Raw genomic sequence first — 20,698 nt, 5'->3', positions numbered from 1 at the left:
TTAAATACGCCATCAGATTAATGAAGTCTAACTTACTCTGCACCTCCAGTTTAGCGGTTCCTTGAATCTGCTCTGCTCCGTAGGGGATGATGATTAACTCATATTTCCCGCTGTCTTTTTCAGTGAGGTCTCTAAGCACCAGAGAGCCAGTGGATTTATCCAGGGTGATCCTGTTCTCATAGCCTGGTCCCACGGCATCGACACTGGTTGAGGTTATGACATTGGTGGTCCCATTGAAGCTCCAAGTCAATGCCATAAATGGGTTAGCTGTTGGTTTTACAGACGTTGTGAAGGTCACACTCTCCCCTGTTGCTCCATGGAGTAAGTCAACAGGGAGCACCCCGGCTCCATAGCAGAGACCTGCTGAAACATTTCACGGTTAGCCAAAATTGTACAACTTCTCGTTGTATTGATAATGAATGTAACAATAATTTCTTATATATTTCTTACCTGAGGAGAGAAACACAAGTATGGTTGATCGGAGAAGTGTATAGCTCATGGTGAATTACTCAGTGTGGTCCTCTTCTGATGTTATCTGACCATCTGCCGTCTGACTTTGTACAACAACGGAAAAGGTGTCCCTGAGATAATCTGCAATAAATGTCATCGAGGCGTCCACATGCTGGGCATGCTTAATTATTCACTCAATGATCCATTTTTTATTGTTGACCTCCAAACTTGCATAACAAGCTAATAAAATACAACTGCATGTTCTGAACACCAGCAATTATTATTAATGATTAGCTCTGAGTTACAAACTTGATCATGACAAAAGTTTTTACCAACCAGAGACTTCAGCCACTCTTGTAGGTCTGCTGTATTTAGGCATAGCAAGGCGCTACATGCTATATCATCAGCAAGTGAACATGCAGCAACAACGTTAACATGGTGATGCCTATATCAATAATATAATAATAAGCTTGATCTATTCAGCACTTTTTAAAACGGAGATAAAAAAGTGCTAGGACTGCAATGAGTACGTTTAAAATGGGGCAGTTAAAATGAATACAAAAATGAAATGGAATAAGATTCTCAACAATGATACAAATAACAGTGAAACTAAAACAGATCAAACATGTTGGAAACAAGAGTTTCCTTACACTAATAGTAGAGTAATGTTTACCTCGGGCACCATCTCAGTTTACATGTTAATTAGTACTTGATGAGGAAAAAATAAGGGATTTATCTAAATTCATCCCAAAGAGGGATGTGTAACGACCCGATAATCCAAGTACCCAAAAGCACAACTCAGGAAGGCGGAGGTACGGAATACGATTCGTTTACTAAACAGGTCACTACAGGTTACACACAAGGAATGCTGGAGAGCTAGGTTCAAGAACACAAAACAATCTGGCAGGGGACAAGTGCAAGTGAGGGGACCTAAGTAGTGAAAGACTAATGAGGGGATGTGCAACAGGTGAGACAGGGATGGGCCAGGTGCAAGAAATGAGGACTGACGAGGAGGGAGTGGCTGATGAAGGGGGCGTGCAGCAGGATCAGAAATGACAGGACAGTTAGAATACAGACAGGCAGACAGGATGAAATAACTTAAGGAAAAGTGTGGCGCTAAACCGTGACAGGATGTGAATGTCTGAATCAAATGCAATGGCAGTTCATCCAGTAGATGTTAATATTCAGTCTGGACCAAATACTAACTGATCAAGATCCTCAGGTAGAGTTTATCATCATCATCATCATCATCATCAGTAAATCACATCAATACAATTTTTTCTCGATGTATTTGAATCACTGGTCTCGATCTGACAAGATAAGCCTCTGGGGGCAAGGGGCAATATTTCTGAGGTTCCTGTGTAGTCCGTAGATATCAAGACTTCCTCTTCCTCTTAGCAACTATAGATGAAATAATGGAGTTTGAGTTCAGAAGATAGTTTACAAGCTGATTGCAACCTTGTAAACAAATTAAAAAAAAAAAGTTTGTTGATGCTTTCTGCGTCTTTTGTTCTCCGCTCGGACTGTTTTCCTGCAGCCAACCAAAGCCTGCTCAACGTGATTGGTTTATACGACACAGATTACAAATGGAAACGCAAATGCTTCCGATTAGGGCCGCACAATTAATCAAAGTGAATCAAAATTAAAGCAAAATCTCAATATGACCTATTGGAATTTCCAATTTTCAAGAGGCGCAATATTTTTAAAGGCGAAACATGTCAAAATAAACTTCATATTGTCAGCTGCAAAAATCTTTGTTTGATACAGATGCCAATACAAAGCAATGCAAGCAAAGTTGTTTCAATGAAAATGATGTAAGAATTACAATACCCTTAATATCACATCTATATGTTTGCAATATGATGTAAAAATATTCAAAATTATGCAATTTGTATTTATTTGTGCAGCCCTACTTCATATTCTAAAATCTTGTTTATGGAGATTATCTAATCACCAGATTGCCATAACAACTACCCATCACAGGAGGGCAGCATACTGCAGCTTTTGCCATAAAGGTCTTCTTTAGGTCTTCAAGGTCTTCAAGGAATTTGTCTCATTATTCGGACATTCTACAATTCTGGTAGATTATCAGTGTTAACTTGAACAATAGTTGTATAATAACAGCTGCAATAGCATTATATTTGAGCACTATCAAGGTCTGATGATCAGCTTTCACTTGTCCACAAACTTAGTGAACAATCGATAATAAACTCTAGAGGCACAACTTCATTTTTGTTGTTTATTGTTTGTTGGCAGCACATGAATGTCAAATGGATGAATTAAAAACAAGTATATCCAGCTTTACTTAAAACATAATTTCCACAGTTATATTTAAAAGACTGTCACATAATCAGTTGCTGTTCAAACCATGACAGAAAAACTCAATTTGAATATAATTGTTTGTATACATCTTTTGCATAATCGTTTATCCCAAACCAATATTGTTCAATGTTAACACAATAGGAAAACATGAAAAAAAGAGCCAGCATTAGATATTCAATATATAAATGCACAGGATTCACAAAACTCATAACTTATAAAGCAGAGTTTGATTTAGGGCGTGGCTAGCTTGTGATTGACAGGTTGCAACAAAAGTAATGTCTGTTTTGGGAGTTGAACTTGTTTTCGTCTTAAAACTTTAACCCTGGTAAAATGAGTGTTCAGTTCATGAGAGTTAATTGCAACAATTTGGTCGCATTAAAAATGTCTTATTCAAGTTGTACAGGTTGGTTGTACTTAGTTGCAAACAAATCAAGTCAACGACGCCAACAAACAAAGATGCCGAAGGCCAAAATGCTTAAATCAAGACTTTAAAGCCACAGTCCACAAACCAATATGTGACGTCAGGGTGACTTGCTTCCACTTCTTATGTAGTAGTCTATGGCTAAAAGTTGTTAATACATTTGATATGTTTTAAGGGGAGAAAGAAACCATTTAGGTTAACAACATATGGTCAGTTCATCCAAATAATAACTGCCGCTGACCGGGTGAGACCCAGCTGTCATACAATATGTTTTGCTTGAGTATATTTCATTGTGAACAGTCCGCTGGTAATATAGTTGTTCATTTAGAAGGCAGTATACAGTGCATCCTGTATTATTAAGTATCTAGCATGCAATGGGTTAGTATACAATCTCGAACACAGCCTAAATCTCTGACCAAACTGTTGCCGATTGCGTTGCATTATGGGTAGGAATAATGTTGTGAATAAAAACATTGATTTGATAGAATAGAAAGAAATATCTTGAGAAAGCCTGCTACTCTTCAGATAATCAGACGTATAACAGTGTGTTGATCACAATATTCTAGACTATCAACACCATCTTGATCTTGATCTTACAGACACTGTATGGGTCACTGATGATTTTCTCCCAGTTATATGATTCATCTTTTCACAGATGTAGTCGCCACTATGTGAAGGTTCAATGTTGTCTTTAGTAAAAACAGAAGAATTGTGTATCTTTGTCCTGTTCAGCATCCAGGTGTAAGCAGCCGGTACGGAGTCAGCAGAGCAGGTTAATGTTACGGTCTCTTTCAATTGTATCTGACTTGGACCTTTGATTTGAACAATTTCTGGTCCGTCTGAAAAACTGTTCTTAAGTTCTTAAAGCAGCTTGAAACATGTTACAGACCTGTATGTTTCAGTTAGTACACTGTTATTTAAGGCAGTCATAATTTTGAACAATAAATGCATAGGAAACAACCACGGTGTATTTAGCTTCATCCTGGCTGAGGGGGTTGCTGACTTTACAAAAATAATCTCCAGTGTCTTTTCTACTCAGACTATTAAAAGACAACACTCTGTTCTTGTCGTAAAGGGCCATGTTGTCATCTGGAGTCAGTTCTACGTCATCCTTCCTCCACTCTCTGTGAAAACAATTTCACAGGTACATAACCCATCTTTTTTATCTCGATATTTCGTAAAAAAATATCTAATTAAAACAAATTATGCAAGAGTACACTTACTGTAAGTGACATATTTCTGACCCTTTGCTACTATATCCAATAAACCTCTTCATTCAAACTTACCCAATATTGAGGCAACTGAAGGCGGAGACATTTTATATATCAGAGTTTTGCTGTTAAAGGCCTGACAGCTGTAGTTTCCACTCTGACTCTCCTGAATGTTCATCAGTCTGAGCTCTGGCCCAGTCCCAGACTGCAGGTCTCCATTCAGAAGCCACGCAAAATGGGCAGCAGGTCTGGAGTCAGCTGAGCACACCATGCTGATGTCTGACCCTTCCTCATGGTATTTTTGTGCCGGATATATTATCAGATTAATATTTTCTGGGCCGTCTGCATTTCTGAGAAAACAGCAAAAAGTTAGTATGCAGAAATGCATTATTGTACATCAAGTCACCGAAGGAGAAAAAAACATCTAGACAATTAAATTGTGCCGAAGTTTGATTGATTCCATAAGGTTGAAAATGTTGTTTCTAATACTTTGGACAATACAATAGGGACAAAATACACAAAACAAGGCCACTCCTCACTAAACTGCTACAATATAAATGTTATATCTCGGTTTGCATCCAGATGTTGTCAAATAAGGTAGATTAGAAATAAAGAACTGAGCATGTAGGCTAGTAACTCACAGCTGATGGAGAGGTGTATTTGACCACTGGTGGCGCTACTGACAGGGTTGGTCACATGACACCTGAATGGTCCCTGGTCGTAGCGAGTCACACTGACTACAGTGAGAGTGGAGTTTCCATCAGTGAGCTGAACTCTGTCGCTGGCTGTAACCTCAGAGCTGCCGTTGAGCCAGAGGAAAGAGAGAGAGGATCCAGAGGAGGAGCAGGACAGACGTTTCAGAGCTGTCCTCCTCCAAGTCTGTGCTGCTGGCGGTTGCCGTGACGTTGGACACTATCTCTGTGGATGAAAAACAAAATGGTTTTACATTTGCCACCACATGAAGGTTCAGTAGAAGGAAACACTGCAGCGGCTGATAGTTAATCTTTAATCAGGAGACGTTGAGTGGCTGCACATTGAAAGTTTACAGTACTGGTGTTGAATTAACTCAATGTTATTTTCAAACTGTATCTTAAGGTGGTTGTTCTTAAAATAAATTTTCAATACCATGCAATTCAATTTAACACTCTGTGAACTCAAATAAAGGCAGTTGTGTAGGAATGTATTTCAGTTTACAGGTATATTTAAAAGATGGTAAACTCAGTGTTTTTCCATTACTTGATTTTTAGCATGTTGTTGATATCAGTGCGTAGAGTCCTACAACTAAAATTAACACTCAGTGTTCAAGGGAAATAATTTCATCAAACAGTTTATTATTGACCTTGGAAACAGTAGTTTAAAAAAAAAGAAATGTTTATTTAAAGTTGACTTACTTGATTTTTCTTTGCTTGTTTGTTTTGTCTCAGTATCAAATTATTATTATTGTGTCATTATGTATTAACATAATCTGAATTATGTTTTAGTTTGTATGTTTTGAACCTTTTTATAGATCTCATATCAAACCATTCAACACCTCAACACAATTATTAATTTATTTCATTTATTAATTATATTACTCAACTGTCATGCATAATCTCCACTCAGAATTGAAAGTGAAGCAACATCTGACATGTGCTCACCATCTACATCCAGTCTGGTTCTCCCTTCCTTCGGTATTTCTCCAGATGGCAACATGTAAACGCTGTATTCTCCACTGTCAGTAAGAGTCAGTTTCCTGAGCTCCATTGATCCAGTAGATAAGAACAGAGTGATCCTGCCTTCATACTCTGGTGTAGTGAAGTTGTTAACATTGAAAGCTACTATTTTCTTATCACCACATTTCCACTGCACTAATAGAAAAGGTGTTTCTGGTGGAGTCACTGTTGTGGTGAACATCACTGTGTCTCCCACGGCTGCATTCAGAGGAGCGTCTGGCAACACACCGGCTCCTCTGGTCAAACCTGGAGGAGACATTTACAGGGATCTAAAATCTATAGAAGACACAAATCTGTAGCAGACAAAACACCTGTTCTCCCTGAAGAAGCTTATATACAGTATGACTCTTTTCATAGCTCAGTTGTAGAGTTTTTACATGTTCTCTTTGCTGCAAACAGAAACTTCTGAATCAAGTTAAAGTGATCACATTGCTGAAGCTGAATTAGCTGACATGTATACATAGTCAGAAAAGCTGCCAAGAAACTGCTTTTTGGCCCCTAATGTTAGGGAAATGTGTCCCACAGAATTATTCAGAGACATCTTATTTTGGATATGAATCAAGATTCCCCAAAAAGGCCTTCACAAGCCGCCCCTGAGTTTTTCCAGATGCATGCTTCAAGGCCTAAACAACAACCTACAGAGTTGTAAGACCCCTCTTTGTACAGATAATGATCTAAAGAATCGGGATCAGCAACAACAATCACTGCAAAACAAAGCATTGTGGTGTTACGAAGGAGTTTCAGTCAAAACAACATGTTGTTCGGTTAAAAAATTTAAAAGTTATAACCTTTATGCCTAAATATGGTCGGATTGGTGCATGCTGGGTACCGAACTGTGCAGAAGCTTCCACTTAAGACATGTGACGCGTTCTAAGAAACCTCCCCCGACCACAGGAGCTACCGCAGTCGAAAATGTCTGGATTTTACAGGTACTAATATACTACACTCAATGATGCTTTATTAGACTCCTACAAGCTCGTAGGGTTACGAAGAGGTGTCTTTTATTGGAATCCGACTTTGTAAAGTGTACTTATTAACGATCTAGTGAAACGTTACGGCCGCAGCGTGGAAGTGACGACGAGGCTACGGGGTTTATGTAATTACATACACTTAGCGGTAAGTTTAATTTTTTCTGAGCCGATATAACTCTAACCATAAGGCTTTACTGTATTTCAGCAATTTAAATGAAGTTAATCAACGTTGTGGTTCCGGAGATCTTTTAGGTAACGTCACTTGACTTATTCTTCTCTTTTCTTGTCCGATAAAGGGCGCCGCGGGGCTTCGCTTGCAGAAGGTTAAAGCGACTACAATCAATGCTCAGTTTTGGTTCACTTTCATAGTATCGTTTTCTGAAAAATAACTGTACCCTAACTGCCATGCACCAAACTGCTGACAGACTGATAGAAAAATTCACTTGATGGTAAAATCATTGATCAGGATATTTAATCTTTGCAAAGAGGAACAGAGACAGAATTACACAACATGCTATGTGAATTGCGTATCCTGGACTGCTCAATGAATGAGCAGAGAGTTACCTCTTAAATACATTAATGACACAATCACTGAAGCTCTCATAACGTCTTTAGATTCGCTTGCATGGTCATATGATAACAAGGAACTGTCTGTTCTTCAAAAAGAGACATGTAGGCATCCCCAGTCTCATGACCCTCAGAAGGTCACTTGTAAAGCATACGTATGTTTTAACAGGAAAGTAGGTCAAATGAGAAGCCACAAGCCTTTACACAGTATATGTTTAATAAACATAACATATGATTATTAATATGACCGTGAAACAGTAATTGATTAAGAGTAAATACGTTTTTTCTTCCAACACAGACAGATTATAAATTAGCTGGTGAACATAGTGCATCATTTTGCAGCTAAAGCAAAACGTTTCCTTCAGGATGTGGTGGAGACAAAAGCAAAGGTTAAAGGAGAGTGAATATTGACTTACATTCAACAGGTGGGCAGAAACGACTCTAAATGTTGCTCTGTATGTTCTGCATATGGAACCTAAATGTTTGCTTTATCAATGTAAACACTGATAACGTGTCCATGTTGTGTTCATACATGACATGCTCTATATAGACTTGTGGTCAAAACATTGAAATAATGACATTTGGTCAAACTTCATCTGTCCACTGTTTTGAGTCAATTGTTAAAGAAACCGGTAGCACTTCATAATAACTACACACTATTTAGAATTAGTAAAACATGAATAAACACTTAATTCATAATTTTTAAAGCATTGTTCCAAAATGAATACTCATTAGTAACTCATTAGTATGCAATTCTTAAACTTAAAATTAAGGGATTTATCTAAATTCATCCCAAAGAGGACTTTAATGTCTGAATCAAATGCAATGGCAGTTCATCCAGTAGATGTTAATATTCAGTCTGGACCAAAGGATGACTGAGCAAGATCCTCAGGGAGAACTCATCATCATCATCATCATCATCATCATCATCATCATCATCATCATCATCATCAGTAAATCACATCAATACTATTTTTTCTCAATGTATTTTAATCACCGATCTCGATCTGACAAGATAAGCCTCTGGAGGAAAGGGGCAATATTTCTGAGGTTCCTGTGTAGTCCGTATATATCAAGACTTCCTCTTCCTCTTAGCAACTAAAGATGCAAGAATGGGGTTTGAGTTCAGAAGACAGTTTACAAGCTGATTTCAACCTTGTAAACTAATTTAAAAAAATGTGTTTGTTGATGGGTTCCATGTTACATTTTGGTCAATTCTTTCCGCGTCTTTTGTTCTCCGCTCGGACTGTTTTCCTGCAGCCAACCAAAGTCTGCTCAAACGTGATTGGTTTATACGACACAAATTACAAATGGAAACACAAATGCTTCCGATTAGGGCCGCACAATCAATCAAAGTTAAAGCAAAATCTCAATATGACCGATTGCAATTTTCAAGAGGTGCAATATTTTTAAAGGCGAAACATTTCAAAATAAACGTAATATTGTCAGCTGCAGAAATCTTTGTTTGATACAGATGCCAGTAAAAATCAATGCAAGCAAAATTGTTTCAATGAAAATGATGTAAGAATTACAATCCCCTTAATATCACACATCATATTGTTGCAATATGATGTAGAAATATTTAAGATGATACCATTTGTATTTATTTGTGCAACCCTACTTCATATTCCAAAATCTTGTTTATAGAGATTATTTAATCACCAGATTGCCATAACAACTACCCATCACAGGAGGGCAGCATACTGCAGCTTTTGGCATAAAGGTCTTCTGCAGATTTAATGAATGTGTCTCATTATTCAGACATTTTGCAATTCAGAGTTTTGGTAGATTATCAGTGTTAACTTGAACAAGCGTCTTATATTAACAGTGCAATAGCATTATATTTGAACACTTTCAAAGGCTGATCAGCTTTCACTTCTCCACAAAGCTTAGTCAACAATCAAGAATAAACTCTAGAGGCACAACTTAATTTTTGTTATTTATTGTTTGTTAGCAGCACATGAATGTCAAATGGATGAATACAAAAAATGTATATCCAGCTTTAATTAAAACATAATTTCCACAGTTTTATTTAAAAGACGGTCACATAATCAGTTGCTGTTCAAACCATGACAGAAAAACACAATTTTAATAGAATTATTTGTATATATCTTTTGTAATTTTTTAAAATCCCAAACCAATATTGTTCAATGTTGACACAATAGGAAAACATGAAAAAAAAAACAGCATTAGATATTCATTATAGTAATGCACAGGGTTCACACAACTCAAAAAACTCATACAAATGCAAACACATGAGGAATAACAGAACAAAACTTGTTTTACTCTATTGGTGCAAAAAGCTCATCACAGCTATTTTCAAAAATATCTTTCATACTAACAATACATTAAATGTAAATAAATCAGAGAGTAAAACCTTTAGAGAAGTAGATCCCTCAACTCTTCAGCCAATGGAGCTTCCTATTCTATTCAAGTCCTTGCACAATCACAACCCTCTTTCTGGTAGAAGTTCCCAAGAAGAATATTGAATTTGCTTTTGACAGGGAATGCAGCAGAAATGCAGCTGTTGCTCTCTACTGAAGGAGTAAATGGCAAATGTTTGCTGACACACATCCAGATCAATAAGGTGATGATTATCTCATGGCTGCTCAATGTGTTATCTTGTTGTGAAGCTCTTCGTCCTCCAAATCTTCTGCTGGACAAAAGTGAAAAAGAGGGAAATGTCACGTATGGCTTTTGTTTTGGCTCTGATCAACTGTATTATGTGTTATGATTATTTAGTAAATAGTTTGTACATATAAACTACGTAAAATCTTTTCCACTGAAATACATTCATCCATTTTTTGCCACATCTAATTAATGAATTCAAAACTCACCTTTTAAGGAAAAGATGATTGTTGAGTTTATATGTTTTCATATACTGCTGATGTGTTCTCATACACACATTCTTCTAGTTCTAGGAAAGAAAACAAATGTTTGTTACGTGTGTGTGTGTGTGTGTGTGTGTGTGTGTGTGTGTGTGTGTGTGTGTGTGTGTGTGTGTGTGTGTGTGTGTGTGTGTGTGTGTGAATTCCATCAGATAAATACAAACCTTTACTTTCAGAAGGTGGTGGTTCTAGGGGGAAAAAAGTTTGTTACATCCAATTGTTCATATCACCAGTTGTGTTTGTGTTGTATGTGTGTGTGTGTGTGTGTGTGTGTGTGTGTGTATGTGTGTATGTGTGTGTGTGTATATACATATGGAGGATGAATTAGATAAGATGAATACAAACCTTGACTTTTAGAAGGTGGTGGTTCTAGGGGAAAAAAAGTTTGTTACATCCAATTATTCATATCACCAGTTGTGTGTGTGTTGTATATATGTGTGTGTGTGCGTGTGTGTGTGTGTGTGTGTGTGTGTGTGTGTGTGTGTGTGTATACATATGGAGGATGAATTAGATCAGATGAATACAAACCTTGACTTTTAGAAGTTGGCAGAGTTTTCTTGTTATTTCTAAATATTGAAAATAAAACATTGTTAAAATGTCCACAAGATGCAACTCAAAATGAAAACGGTAACTTTTGTTGTGTTTGGGTAGAAGTTTCTAATATCATTCGATAAGGCATTTCTAAACTATCAAGATTGTTAATACATGATAAAAGGGAGATATACAGGTAAAAGCCAGTGAATTAGAATATTTTGAAAAACTTGATTTATTTCAGTAATTGCATTCAAAAGGTGTAACTTGTACATTATATTTATTCATTGCACACAGACTGATGCATTCAAATGTTTATTTCATTTAATTTTGATGATTTGAAGTGGCAACAAATGAAAATCCAAAATTCCGTGTGTCACAAAATTAGAATATTACTTAAGGCTGATACAAAAAAGGGATTTTTAGAAATGTTGGCCAACTGAAAAGTATGAAAATGAAAAATATGAGCATGTACAATACTCAATACTTGGTTGGAGCTCCTTTTGCCTCAATTACTGCGTTAATGCGGCGTGGCATGGAGTCCATGAGTTTCTGGCACTGCTCAGGTGTTATGAGAGCCCAGGTTGCTCTGATAGTGGCCTTCAACTCTTCTGCGTTTTTGGGTCTGGCATTCTGCATCTTCCTTTTCACAATACCCCACAGATTTTCTATGGGGCTAAGGTCAGGGGAGTTGGCTGGCCAATTTAGAACAGAAATACCATGGTCCGTAAACCAGGCACGGGTAGATTTTGCGCTGTGTGCAGGCGCCAAGTCCTGTTGGAACTTGAAATCTCCATCTCCATAGAGCAGGTCAGCAGCAGGAAGCATGAAGTGCTCTAAAACTTGCTGGTATACGGCTGCGTTGACCCTGGATCTCAGGAAACAGAGTGGACCGACACCAGCAGATGACATGGCACCCCAAACCGTCACTGATGGTGGAAACTTTACACTAGACTTCAGGCAACGTGGATCCTGTGCCTCTCCTGTCCTCCTCCAGACTCTGGGAGGCACAGGATCCACGTTGCCTGAAGTCTAGTGTAAAGTTTCCACCATCAGTGACGGTTTGGGGTGCCATGTCATCTGCTGGCGCCTGCACACAGCGCAAAATCTACCCGTGCCTGGTTTACGGACCATGGTATTTCTGTTCTAAATTGGCCAGCCAACTCCCCTGACCTTAGCCCCATAGAAAATCTGTGGGGTATTGTGAAAAGGAAGATGCAGAATGCCAGACCCAAAAACGCAGAAGAGTTGAAGGCCACTATCAGAGCAACCTGGGCTCTCATAACACCTGAGCAGTGCCAGAAACTCATGGACTCCATGCCACGCCGCATTAACGCAGTAATTAAGGCAAAAGGAGCTCCAACCAAGTATTGAGTATTGTACATGCTCATATTTTTCATTTTCATACTTTTCAGTTGGCCAACATTTCTAAAAATCCCTTTTTTGTATCAGCCTTAAGTAATATTCTAATTTTGTGACACACGGAATTTTGGATTTTCATTTGTTGCCACTTCAAATCATCAAAATTAAATGAAATAAACATTTGAATGCATCAGTCTGTGTGCAATGAATAAATATAATGTACAAGTTACACCTTTTGAATGCAATTACTGAAATAAATCAAGTTTTTCAAAATATTCTAATTCACTGGCTTTTACCTGTATATGTCGGACTGGTAATAAAGGATATTCTTTAACTTACATTGTTTTATAAATATAGTAGAACATAGCTCCTCCAATTAAAGGCAATACAGTTGCGATAACTATTCCAGCAATGGCACCAGGTGAAAGACCTCCAGATATGTCTTTAATGGAAATAAATCCAAAATCACATAATCAATTCATTTTGCAATATCAGCTATTTGTAAACTCTGAAACAGAATCACAGGTGAAGTGAATGCGAAGTATTTCTGAATATATATATATATATATATATATATATATATATATATATATATATATATATATATATATATATATATATATGTATATATATAGTCCTGACTAATAAAAGTCAAATAATTGCTGAGTTTTGCATCCTCTTGGGGCAGAAAAGCAGCAGAGAAAAGATTGAAATGCCTGCCACCCTTCATGTGCATGTTTATCAGAATGATAACACGTTTGAAAATGAAAAATAAAATCTGGGTGTGTGGAGTTAGAAGGTTACCGGACTTCTGTAGCCCGCTCCTCATCTCTGCATCAAGCTTGCATCGAGATGCTACATTAGCTGCTGTTAGCATAGCAAATATGAATCTCGGTTGATGGCTGCGTTGTATTGTGGGTAATGTAGGCGTAAGGTTTAATCAAGGAAAGGAATGCAAGGAATACAAATGTGTATCTTTGCTTCTGCTGCATCATCGTTTTTATTCAACTGTCTATAGTGAGTCAGATCATTTAAACTATTGTTCTCTTCATCATGTGTATGTCTGATTTAACATTTACAGTTTTGAACAACCTAAACCTCAGAAAGATCATCTATAGTGTATAAGTGGAATGTTGAGTTATTGCAGAGATAATGTATCAGTTACACATGCAGAAGAACTTACAGAGCAACATGTGCAGTGTTTCTGTCCACCTGTTGAATGTAAGTCCAACATTCACTCGTCTTTTACCTTTTGCTTTTGTCTCCACTGAATCCTGAGGGAAAATCTGTCTCAAGCTGAATAATGATCGACTAAATTCACCGGATAATTTCTAACTGTGTCTGTCAGCTGTTTGGTGGAGGGCAGATAGTGTACAGTTGGTTTTGCTGAAAATTATATTATGAAAGTGAATCAAAACATTAAAGCTGCAAGCTGGAAAACCAAAACAATTAGTGGAAAAATATGTAAAAGGTTGAAAGAGCATTGATTATAGTCAATGAAAAAAATATGGTTGAAATAAACAAATTATCAAATTCTAGTTATGTTCTTGCGTGGCCTTTTGGAAACGATACACTCAAATATATTTGTTGAGTGACTGTGGCTCAGTGGTTAGCATGCTCGTCTTTCAATCAGAGGATCGGTGGCTTGAGCCCCAGCTCTGCTAGACCTTCTCGATGCGTCCTTGAGCAAGCCACTTAACCCTGAATTGCTCCCCATTGCTGTGTATACGGTGTATAGAGCAACAATGTAAGTCACTTTGGATAAAAGCGTCAGCTAAATGAAATGTAATGTTTTACAACTAGTATTATTAATAATATATGCATTTCATTTTTACCGCACTTTTCCTTCAAAAGAATCTCAGAGTGCCACAGAGCCAATATGTAGTAAAACAAATAAAAACATAGTTCAAGCAACCCATAATACAACAATTAATAGCGACAATGAATTAACACAAGGTAAAAGATACCTTCCTGAATAAATAGGTTTTTAGGCCAGTCTTTAAAAAGTTCAGTGTCTGAGTTGCCCTTAGGTGATCAGGGAGACTAACAGTTGTAATAGTATTATTATTATTATGATAACATAATAATAATATTTTTATTATTATTATTTGAAATTATGATACATTGCTTTGAGCCCACACTTTTGCAATACAAATTTACGCAAGTGTACACTTTGACCCTTTGCTATTATATTGAATATACAACTCTTATTTTAAACTTACCCAATATGGAGACAAATGAGGGCGGAGACGTTTTATATATCATACTTTTGCTGTTAAAGGCCAGACAGCGGTAGGTTCCACGCTGACTTCTCTGAACATTGATCAGTCTCAGCTCTGGTCCAGTATCATTCTGCAGGTCTCCATTCAGAAGCCACATTAAATGGGCAGCAGGTCTGGAGTCAGCTGAGCAGGACAGGCTGATGTCTGACCCTTCCTTATAGTATTCTTGTGCCGGATATATTATCAGATTCATATTTTCTGGGCCGTCTGCATGTATGAGAAAACAACAGCAAAAGGTTGGTATGCACAACTGCATTATTGTACATCAAGTCACCAGAAAACAGAAAAACATCTGTTCAAAGAAATGTAGCAGATCAAGTCTGCAATACACACGTTCTGAATGAAACCGTCTGTACAATAATTGTGTTGGCATTGTGCCAAACTTTGATTGATTCCATAAGGTTGAAAAATGTGTTTCTAATATTTTGGACATGCCAATAGGGACAAAATACACAAAACAAGGCCACTCATCACTAAACTGTTACAATAATAAACAATATAAACTGTATATCTTTGTTTGCATCCAGATGTTGTCAAATAAAGAACTGAGCATGTATGTTAGTAACTCACAGCTGATGGAGAGGTGTATTGGATCACTGGTGGCGTTACTGACAGGGTTGGACACATGACACCTGAATGGTCCCTGGTCGTAGCGAGTCACACTCATAGTGAGAGTGGAGTTTCCATCAGTGAGCTGAACTCTGTCGCTGGCTGTAACCTCAGAGCTGCCGTTGAGCCAGAGGAAAGAGAGAGAGGATCCAGAGGAGGAGCAGGACAGACGGACAGAGCTGTCCTGCTCCAAGTCTGTGCTGCTGGCGGTTGCCGTGACGTTGGACACTATCTCTGTGGATGAAAAATAAAATGGTTTTACATTTGCCACCACATGAAGGTTCAGTAGAAGGAAACACTGCAGCGGCTCAGAGTTAATCTAAAATCTTTGTAGGACACGGTGAAAGGCTGCACATTGAAAGATTACAGTACTTGCGCTGAATTAACTCTGTGATGTTTTTAAACTGTACCTTGAGGTGGTTGATCTTAAAATACATTTACAATATCATGTAGTTCAATTTAACACCCTGTGACCTGAACACAGTATGACCACAAAAGTTTGACCAAATGTCATTATTACAATGTTTTGACCACAAGTCTTTATAGAGCATGTCATGTATAAACACAACATTGACATGTTATCAGTGTTTAAGTTGATAAAGCCAACATTTAGGTTCCACATGCAGAACATATAAAGCAACATTTGGTGTCGTGTTTCTGTCCAATATTCACTCTCCTTTTACCTTTGCTTTTGTCTCCACCACATCATCAAGGAAACGTTTTGCTTTAGCTGGAAAATGATGCACTATGTTCACCAGCTAATTTGTAATCTGTCTCTCAGCTGTTTGGTGCAGGGCAGTTAGGGTACAGTTGTTTTTCAGAAAACGATACTATGAAAGTGAACCAAAACTTAGCCTTGATTATATCCGCTTTAAGTAATGCGTTGAAATTAGTAAATTAGTTTTTGGATTACCTTTTCTAATCAAAAATGTTCCAATTCAAAATTCAAAAAGTATCTTATTTATTTATATCACCTATTTTAGTAATATTTATTTTTTGTCTTTTGATGCCAATACAAATTATGCAAGAGTAGACTTACTGTAAGTGTCATATGACCAATTGCTACTATATCCACCAATACTCTTAATTCAAATTGACCTAGTAGAGAATCAACTGAGGGCTGAGACGTTTAATTTTTGCTACTGGCTGCTCCAAGAAGTACTTTTGTACGACCCCAAACATTTTTCTTTCTGAGCCTCAGTTGTCTCCTTTCCATCAACAATTGCAGACGTATCATGAGCATAAAGTATGTATGTATTGTTATTTTTGTTCCACAATGCTAAATACAACCTTTTCAATTTACAGCTGCTGGGTAGACTTTTTTTTTTTTCTCAATGGGAAAAGTATCCAAAATAAACTTTCAGCATTTTGTGATACATGTGGTCTGAGAGAAGACTATACTTCTGCACCTCATCTTTGCTCTGTTTTAAGGCTGTAGAAAACCTGGTGAATGGAGACTTTAAACAATCACAGGTCATTTCAGAGGGCGTTCCGATAAACTGATCCACAAATGTAGATGCACGCACACATACTAGATGGTTAAAGTCTGATTCAATTGCAGGAAATCCTGTGGTTAAAATTGCTATTCCAGCATTTGTAACAACTGTCTACACTGAAAAGCAACCCAATAAAAAGGATTCTCAAAAAGAGAGTCTAAAAGAGTCTGAGAACAAATGCAATAAGTCACATCAATATCGACAAAGTGTTTCAGAGATCGAGGTGCCTTTTTTCCAGAAAACTGCATACCCCATCTTTAAGAATGTTTCATCTGATACCATCACAGGTACATGACCTTTACATAATCTTTTTTGTCTCCATATTTCTTTAAAAAATATCTTTCATTGAAACTTACTCATGACAGAGATGGCTGCAATACAAATTATGCAAGAGTACACTTAAGTACTGTAAGTGACACATTTCTGACCGTTTGCTACTATATCCAATAAACCTCTTCAAACTTACCCACTATGGAGACAACTGAGGGCGGAGACGTTTTATATATCAGAGTTTTGCTGTTAAAGGCCCGACAGCTGTAGTGTCCACTCTGACTCTTCTGAACATTGATCAGTCTGAGATCTGGTCCAGTATCATTCTGCAGGTCTCCATTCAGAAGCCACATTAAATGGGCAGCAGGTCTGGAGTCAGCTGAGCAGGACAGGCTGATGTCTGACCCTTCCTTATAGTATTCTTGTGCCGGATATATTATCAGATTCATATTTTCTGGGCCGTCTGCATGTATGAGAAAACAACAGCAAAAGGTTGGTATGCACAACTGCATTATTGTACATCAAGTCACCAGAAAACAGAAAAACATCTGTTCAAAGAAATGTAGCAGATCAAGTCTGCAATACACACGTTCTGAATGAAACCGTCTGTACAATAATTGTGTTGGCATTGTGCCAAACTTTGATTGATTCCATAAGGTTGAAAAATGTGTTTCTAATATTTTGGACATGCCAATAGGGACAAAATACACAAAACAAGGCCACTCATCACTAAACTGTTACAATAATAAACAATATAAACTGTTTATCTTTGTTTGCATCCAGATGTTGTCAAATAAAGAACTGAGCATGTATGTTAGTAACTCACAGCTGATGGAGAGGTGTATTGGATCACTGGTGGCGTTACTGACAGGGTTGGACACATGACACCTGAATGGTCCCTGGTCGTAGCGAGTCACACTCATAGTGAGAGTGGAGTTTCCATCAGTGAGCTGAACTCTGTCGCTGGCTGTAACCACAGAGCTGCCGTTGAGCCAGAGGAAAGAGAGAGAGGATCCAGAGGAGGAGCAGGACAGACGGACAGAGCTGTCCTCCACCAAGTCTGCGCTGCTGGAGGTTACTATGACGTTGGACACTATCTCTGTGGATGAAAAACAAAATGGTTTTACATTTGCCACCACATGAAGGTTCAGTAGAAGGAAACAATGCAGCGGCTCAGAGTTAATCTAAAATCTTTGTAGGAGACGTTGAGTGGCTGCACATTGGAAGTTTACAGTACTGGTGTTGAATTAACTCTGTGTTGTTTTCAAACCGTACCTTAAGGTGGTTGTTCTTAAAATATATTTTCAATATCATGTAGTTTAACACCATGTGGTCTGAACACAGTATGACCATTAATCGTCTATCAATGTCTGTTTTGATTGTCTCAACAAGAGCTACACACACGCCAGTTGTGTAGGAATGTATTTCAGTATGTATTAAAAGATGGTAAACTCCATGACATGTTTTTTAACATATTGTTTATATCAGTGCTTAGAATCATACAACTAAAAATAAGAATAACACTCATCGGCATCAGTGTTCAAGGTACATAATTCTAATTTAATTTCATCAAACAGGTTATTCTTGACCTTGGAAACAGTCGTTTGACACAAAATAAATGTTTATTTAAAGTTGACTTACTTGATTTTTCCTTGCTCGTTTGTTTTGTCTCAGTATCAAATTATTGTTATTTCTGTCGTTATGTAATCACATAATCTAAATTCTGTTGTAGCTCGTATGTTTTTAGCCTTTTTATAGATCTCGTCTCAAACCACTCAACACATCAATACAATTATTTCTTTAATTTATTAAATATATTACTCAACTGTCATGCATAATCTCCACTCAGAATTGAAAGTGAAGCAACGTGTGACATGTGCTCACCATATACATCCAGTCTGGTTGTCCCTTCCTTCGGTATTACTCCAGCTTGAGCAATGAGAACACTGTATTCTCCACTGTCAGTAAGAGTCAAATTCCTGAGCTCCAGAGATCCAGTAGATATGAACAGAGTGATCCTGCCTTCATACTCTGGTGTAGTGAAGTTGTTAACATTGAAAAATATTATATTGTTATCCCCAAATTTCCAGTGCACTGATTGAAAAGGTGTTTCTGGTGGAGTCACTGTTGTGGTGAACATCACTGTCTCTCCCACGGCTTTATTCAGAGCAGCGTCTGGCAACACACCGGCTCCTCTGGTCAAACCTGGAGGAGACATTTACAGGTCTGAGAGGAACTCAAATGAATTGTAAAAAAATCCTTGACTGTGACAACATCCTCAATCATAATCCAAAGAAAAAAAACAAAAACTATTGTTTCCATAATATATTAGTATAGCTGTCTGTCTATTGAAAAAACAAAAACAAGCAATGATACGGTGGTTGGTTTCAATCTTAAGCATTTGAAGTTTACAACATTTATAGACCACATTATGGGACTGAAGTCTACAAAGTGAACCATTTAGCGAGAGACCAGTGGGCAAATTATCACTCATCAAACAATGACTGTTGTAATAAATGTGAGCCTCAGTCAGCTCCAATTATACGAGTCAGTAAACGCGGAGCTGCGTGTCGAATGACAAAGTGTCTCATGAGATAAACCCACGAAGCTGCAGTCATAAACTCTTCGTACTCTGGTGTAGTGATGTTGTAAACATTGAACATTATTATGGTGTTATCCCCAAATTTCCAGTGCACTGATAGAAAAGGTGCTTCTGGTGGAGTCACTGTTGTGGTGAACATCACTGTGTCTCCCACGGCTGCATTTAGAGGAGCGTCTGGCAACACACCGGCTCCTCTGGTCAAACCTGGAGGAGACATTTACAGGGATCTAAAATCTACCCAAGACACAAATCTGCAGCAGACAAAACACCTGTTCTCCCTGAAGAAGCTTATATACAGAATGGACCAATCTGAATCTCCACCCTTAAGGACTCACAGACTTTGAGGCGCGCTCCTGCGAAGCCCTTTATGATTTAGAGACACGACGTAGGCGTTTAGCTAGATAAAATACCTTTACACTACAACATTACGGATTATAGATGGGACATAAAAACACATAAAATCAGAAGAATGCAAGCAGAAATTATATATTTCATATTTTTTTTATATTTCAAACATTTCGTTTTGACAAAAACGAGCAAAAAGATCATTTTTAATTACTCTTCATCTCATGAGGAAGACATTCAAATCAGTGAATAAAAAGTATCAAATAAATACACAATTGTGATATGTTGCAGCAAAGTGCTGTCCCATTCATATGCACACCGTCAAGCCCTCACAGCCTCTCGCACTCAACCATTTATTAGGTGACATCAGTAAGTCCCTGAGGGTTTAGGGGACATTGGGATTGGACCTCTGACTCTTTTCACAGCTAAGTTGTAGCTTTTTTACATGTTCTCCTTGCTGCAAACATAAACTTCTGAATCAAGTTAAAGTGATCATCACATTGCTAACAAGCTGAATTAGCTCCCACAGAAATGTAGAATATAGCAACAGGGGAACTTGGACAAATAAGTTAATTATCACTTGTATCTGCTGTATCATGTGGTAAGAACTCACCAGAGATGGCCACCAGGATGATGAAGTCAATCACAGCTATTTCCAT

General features: G+C 37.7%; 1 protein-coding gene across 1 annotated transcript in view; it reads right to left on the bottom strand.

Moving 5' to 3' along the window:
• LOC306744582 (hemicentin-1-like) overlaps nucleotides 1-20,698 on the bottom strand; it is a gene marked incomplete at both ends in the record, with an annotated part of 30,102 nt that extends 9,404 nt beyond the window's left edge. The window contains 8 exons of the mRNA XM_079227262.1: nucleotides 37-360; nucleotides 4,567-4,754; nucleotides 5,259-5,322; nucleotides 6,042-6,362; nucleotides 14,703-14,924; nucleotides 15,288-15,442; nucleotides 19,724-19,898; nucleotides 20,653-20,698. Of these exons, the coding sequence (XP_079083388.1) occupies nucleotides 37-360; nucleotides 4,567-4,754; nucleotides 5,259-5,322; nucleotides 6,042-6,362; nucleotides 14,703-14,924; nucleotides 15,288-15,442; nucleotides 19,724-19,898; nucleotides 20,653-20,698 (1,495 nt within the window). The remainder of the gene's footprint in view (nucleotides 1-36; nucleotides 361-4,566; nucleotides 4,755-5,258; nucleotides 5,323-6,041; nucleotides 6,363-14,702; nucleotides 14,925-15,287; nucleotides 15,443-19,723; nucleotides 19,899-20,652) is intronic.

The sequence above is a fragment of the Taurulus bubalis genome, assembly GCF_910589615.1.
Source record: "Taurulus bubalis genome assembly, chromosome: 12".
Taxonomy (NCBI): Eukaryota; Metazoa; Chordata; class Actinopteri; order Perciformes; family Cottidae; genus Taurulus; species Taurulus bubalis.
The sequence above is the reverse complement of the archived record's forward strand: the minus strand, read 5'-3'. Positions and strand labels throughout refer to the sequence as shown.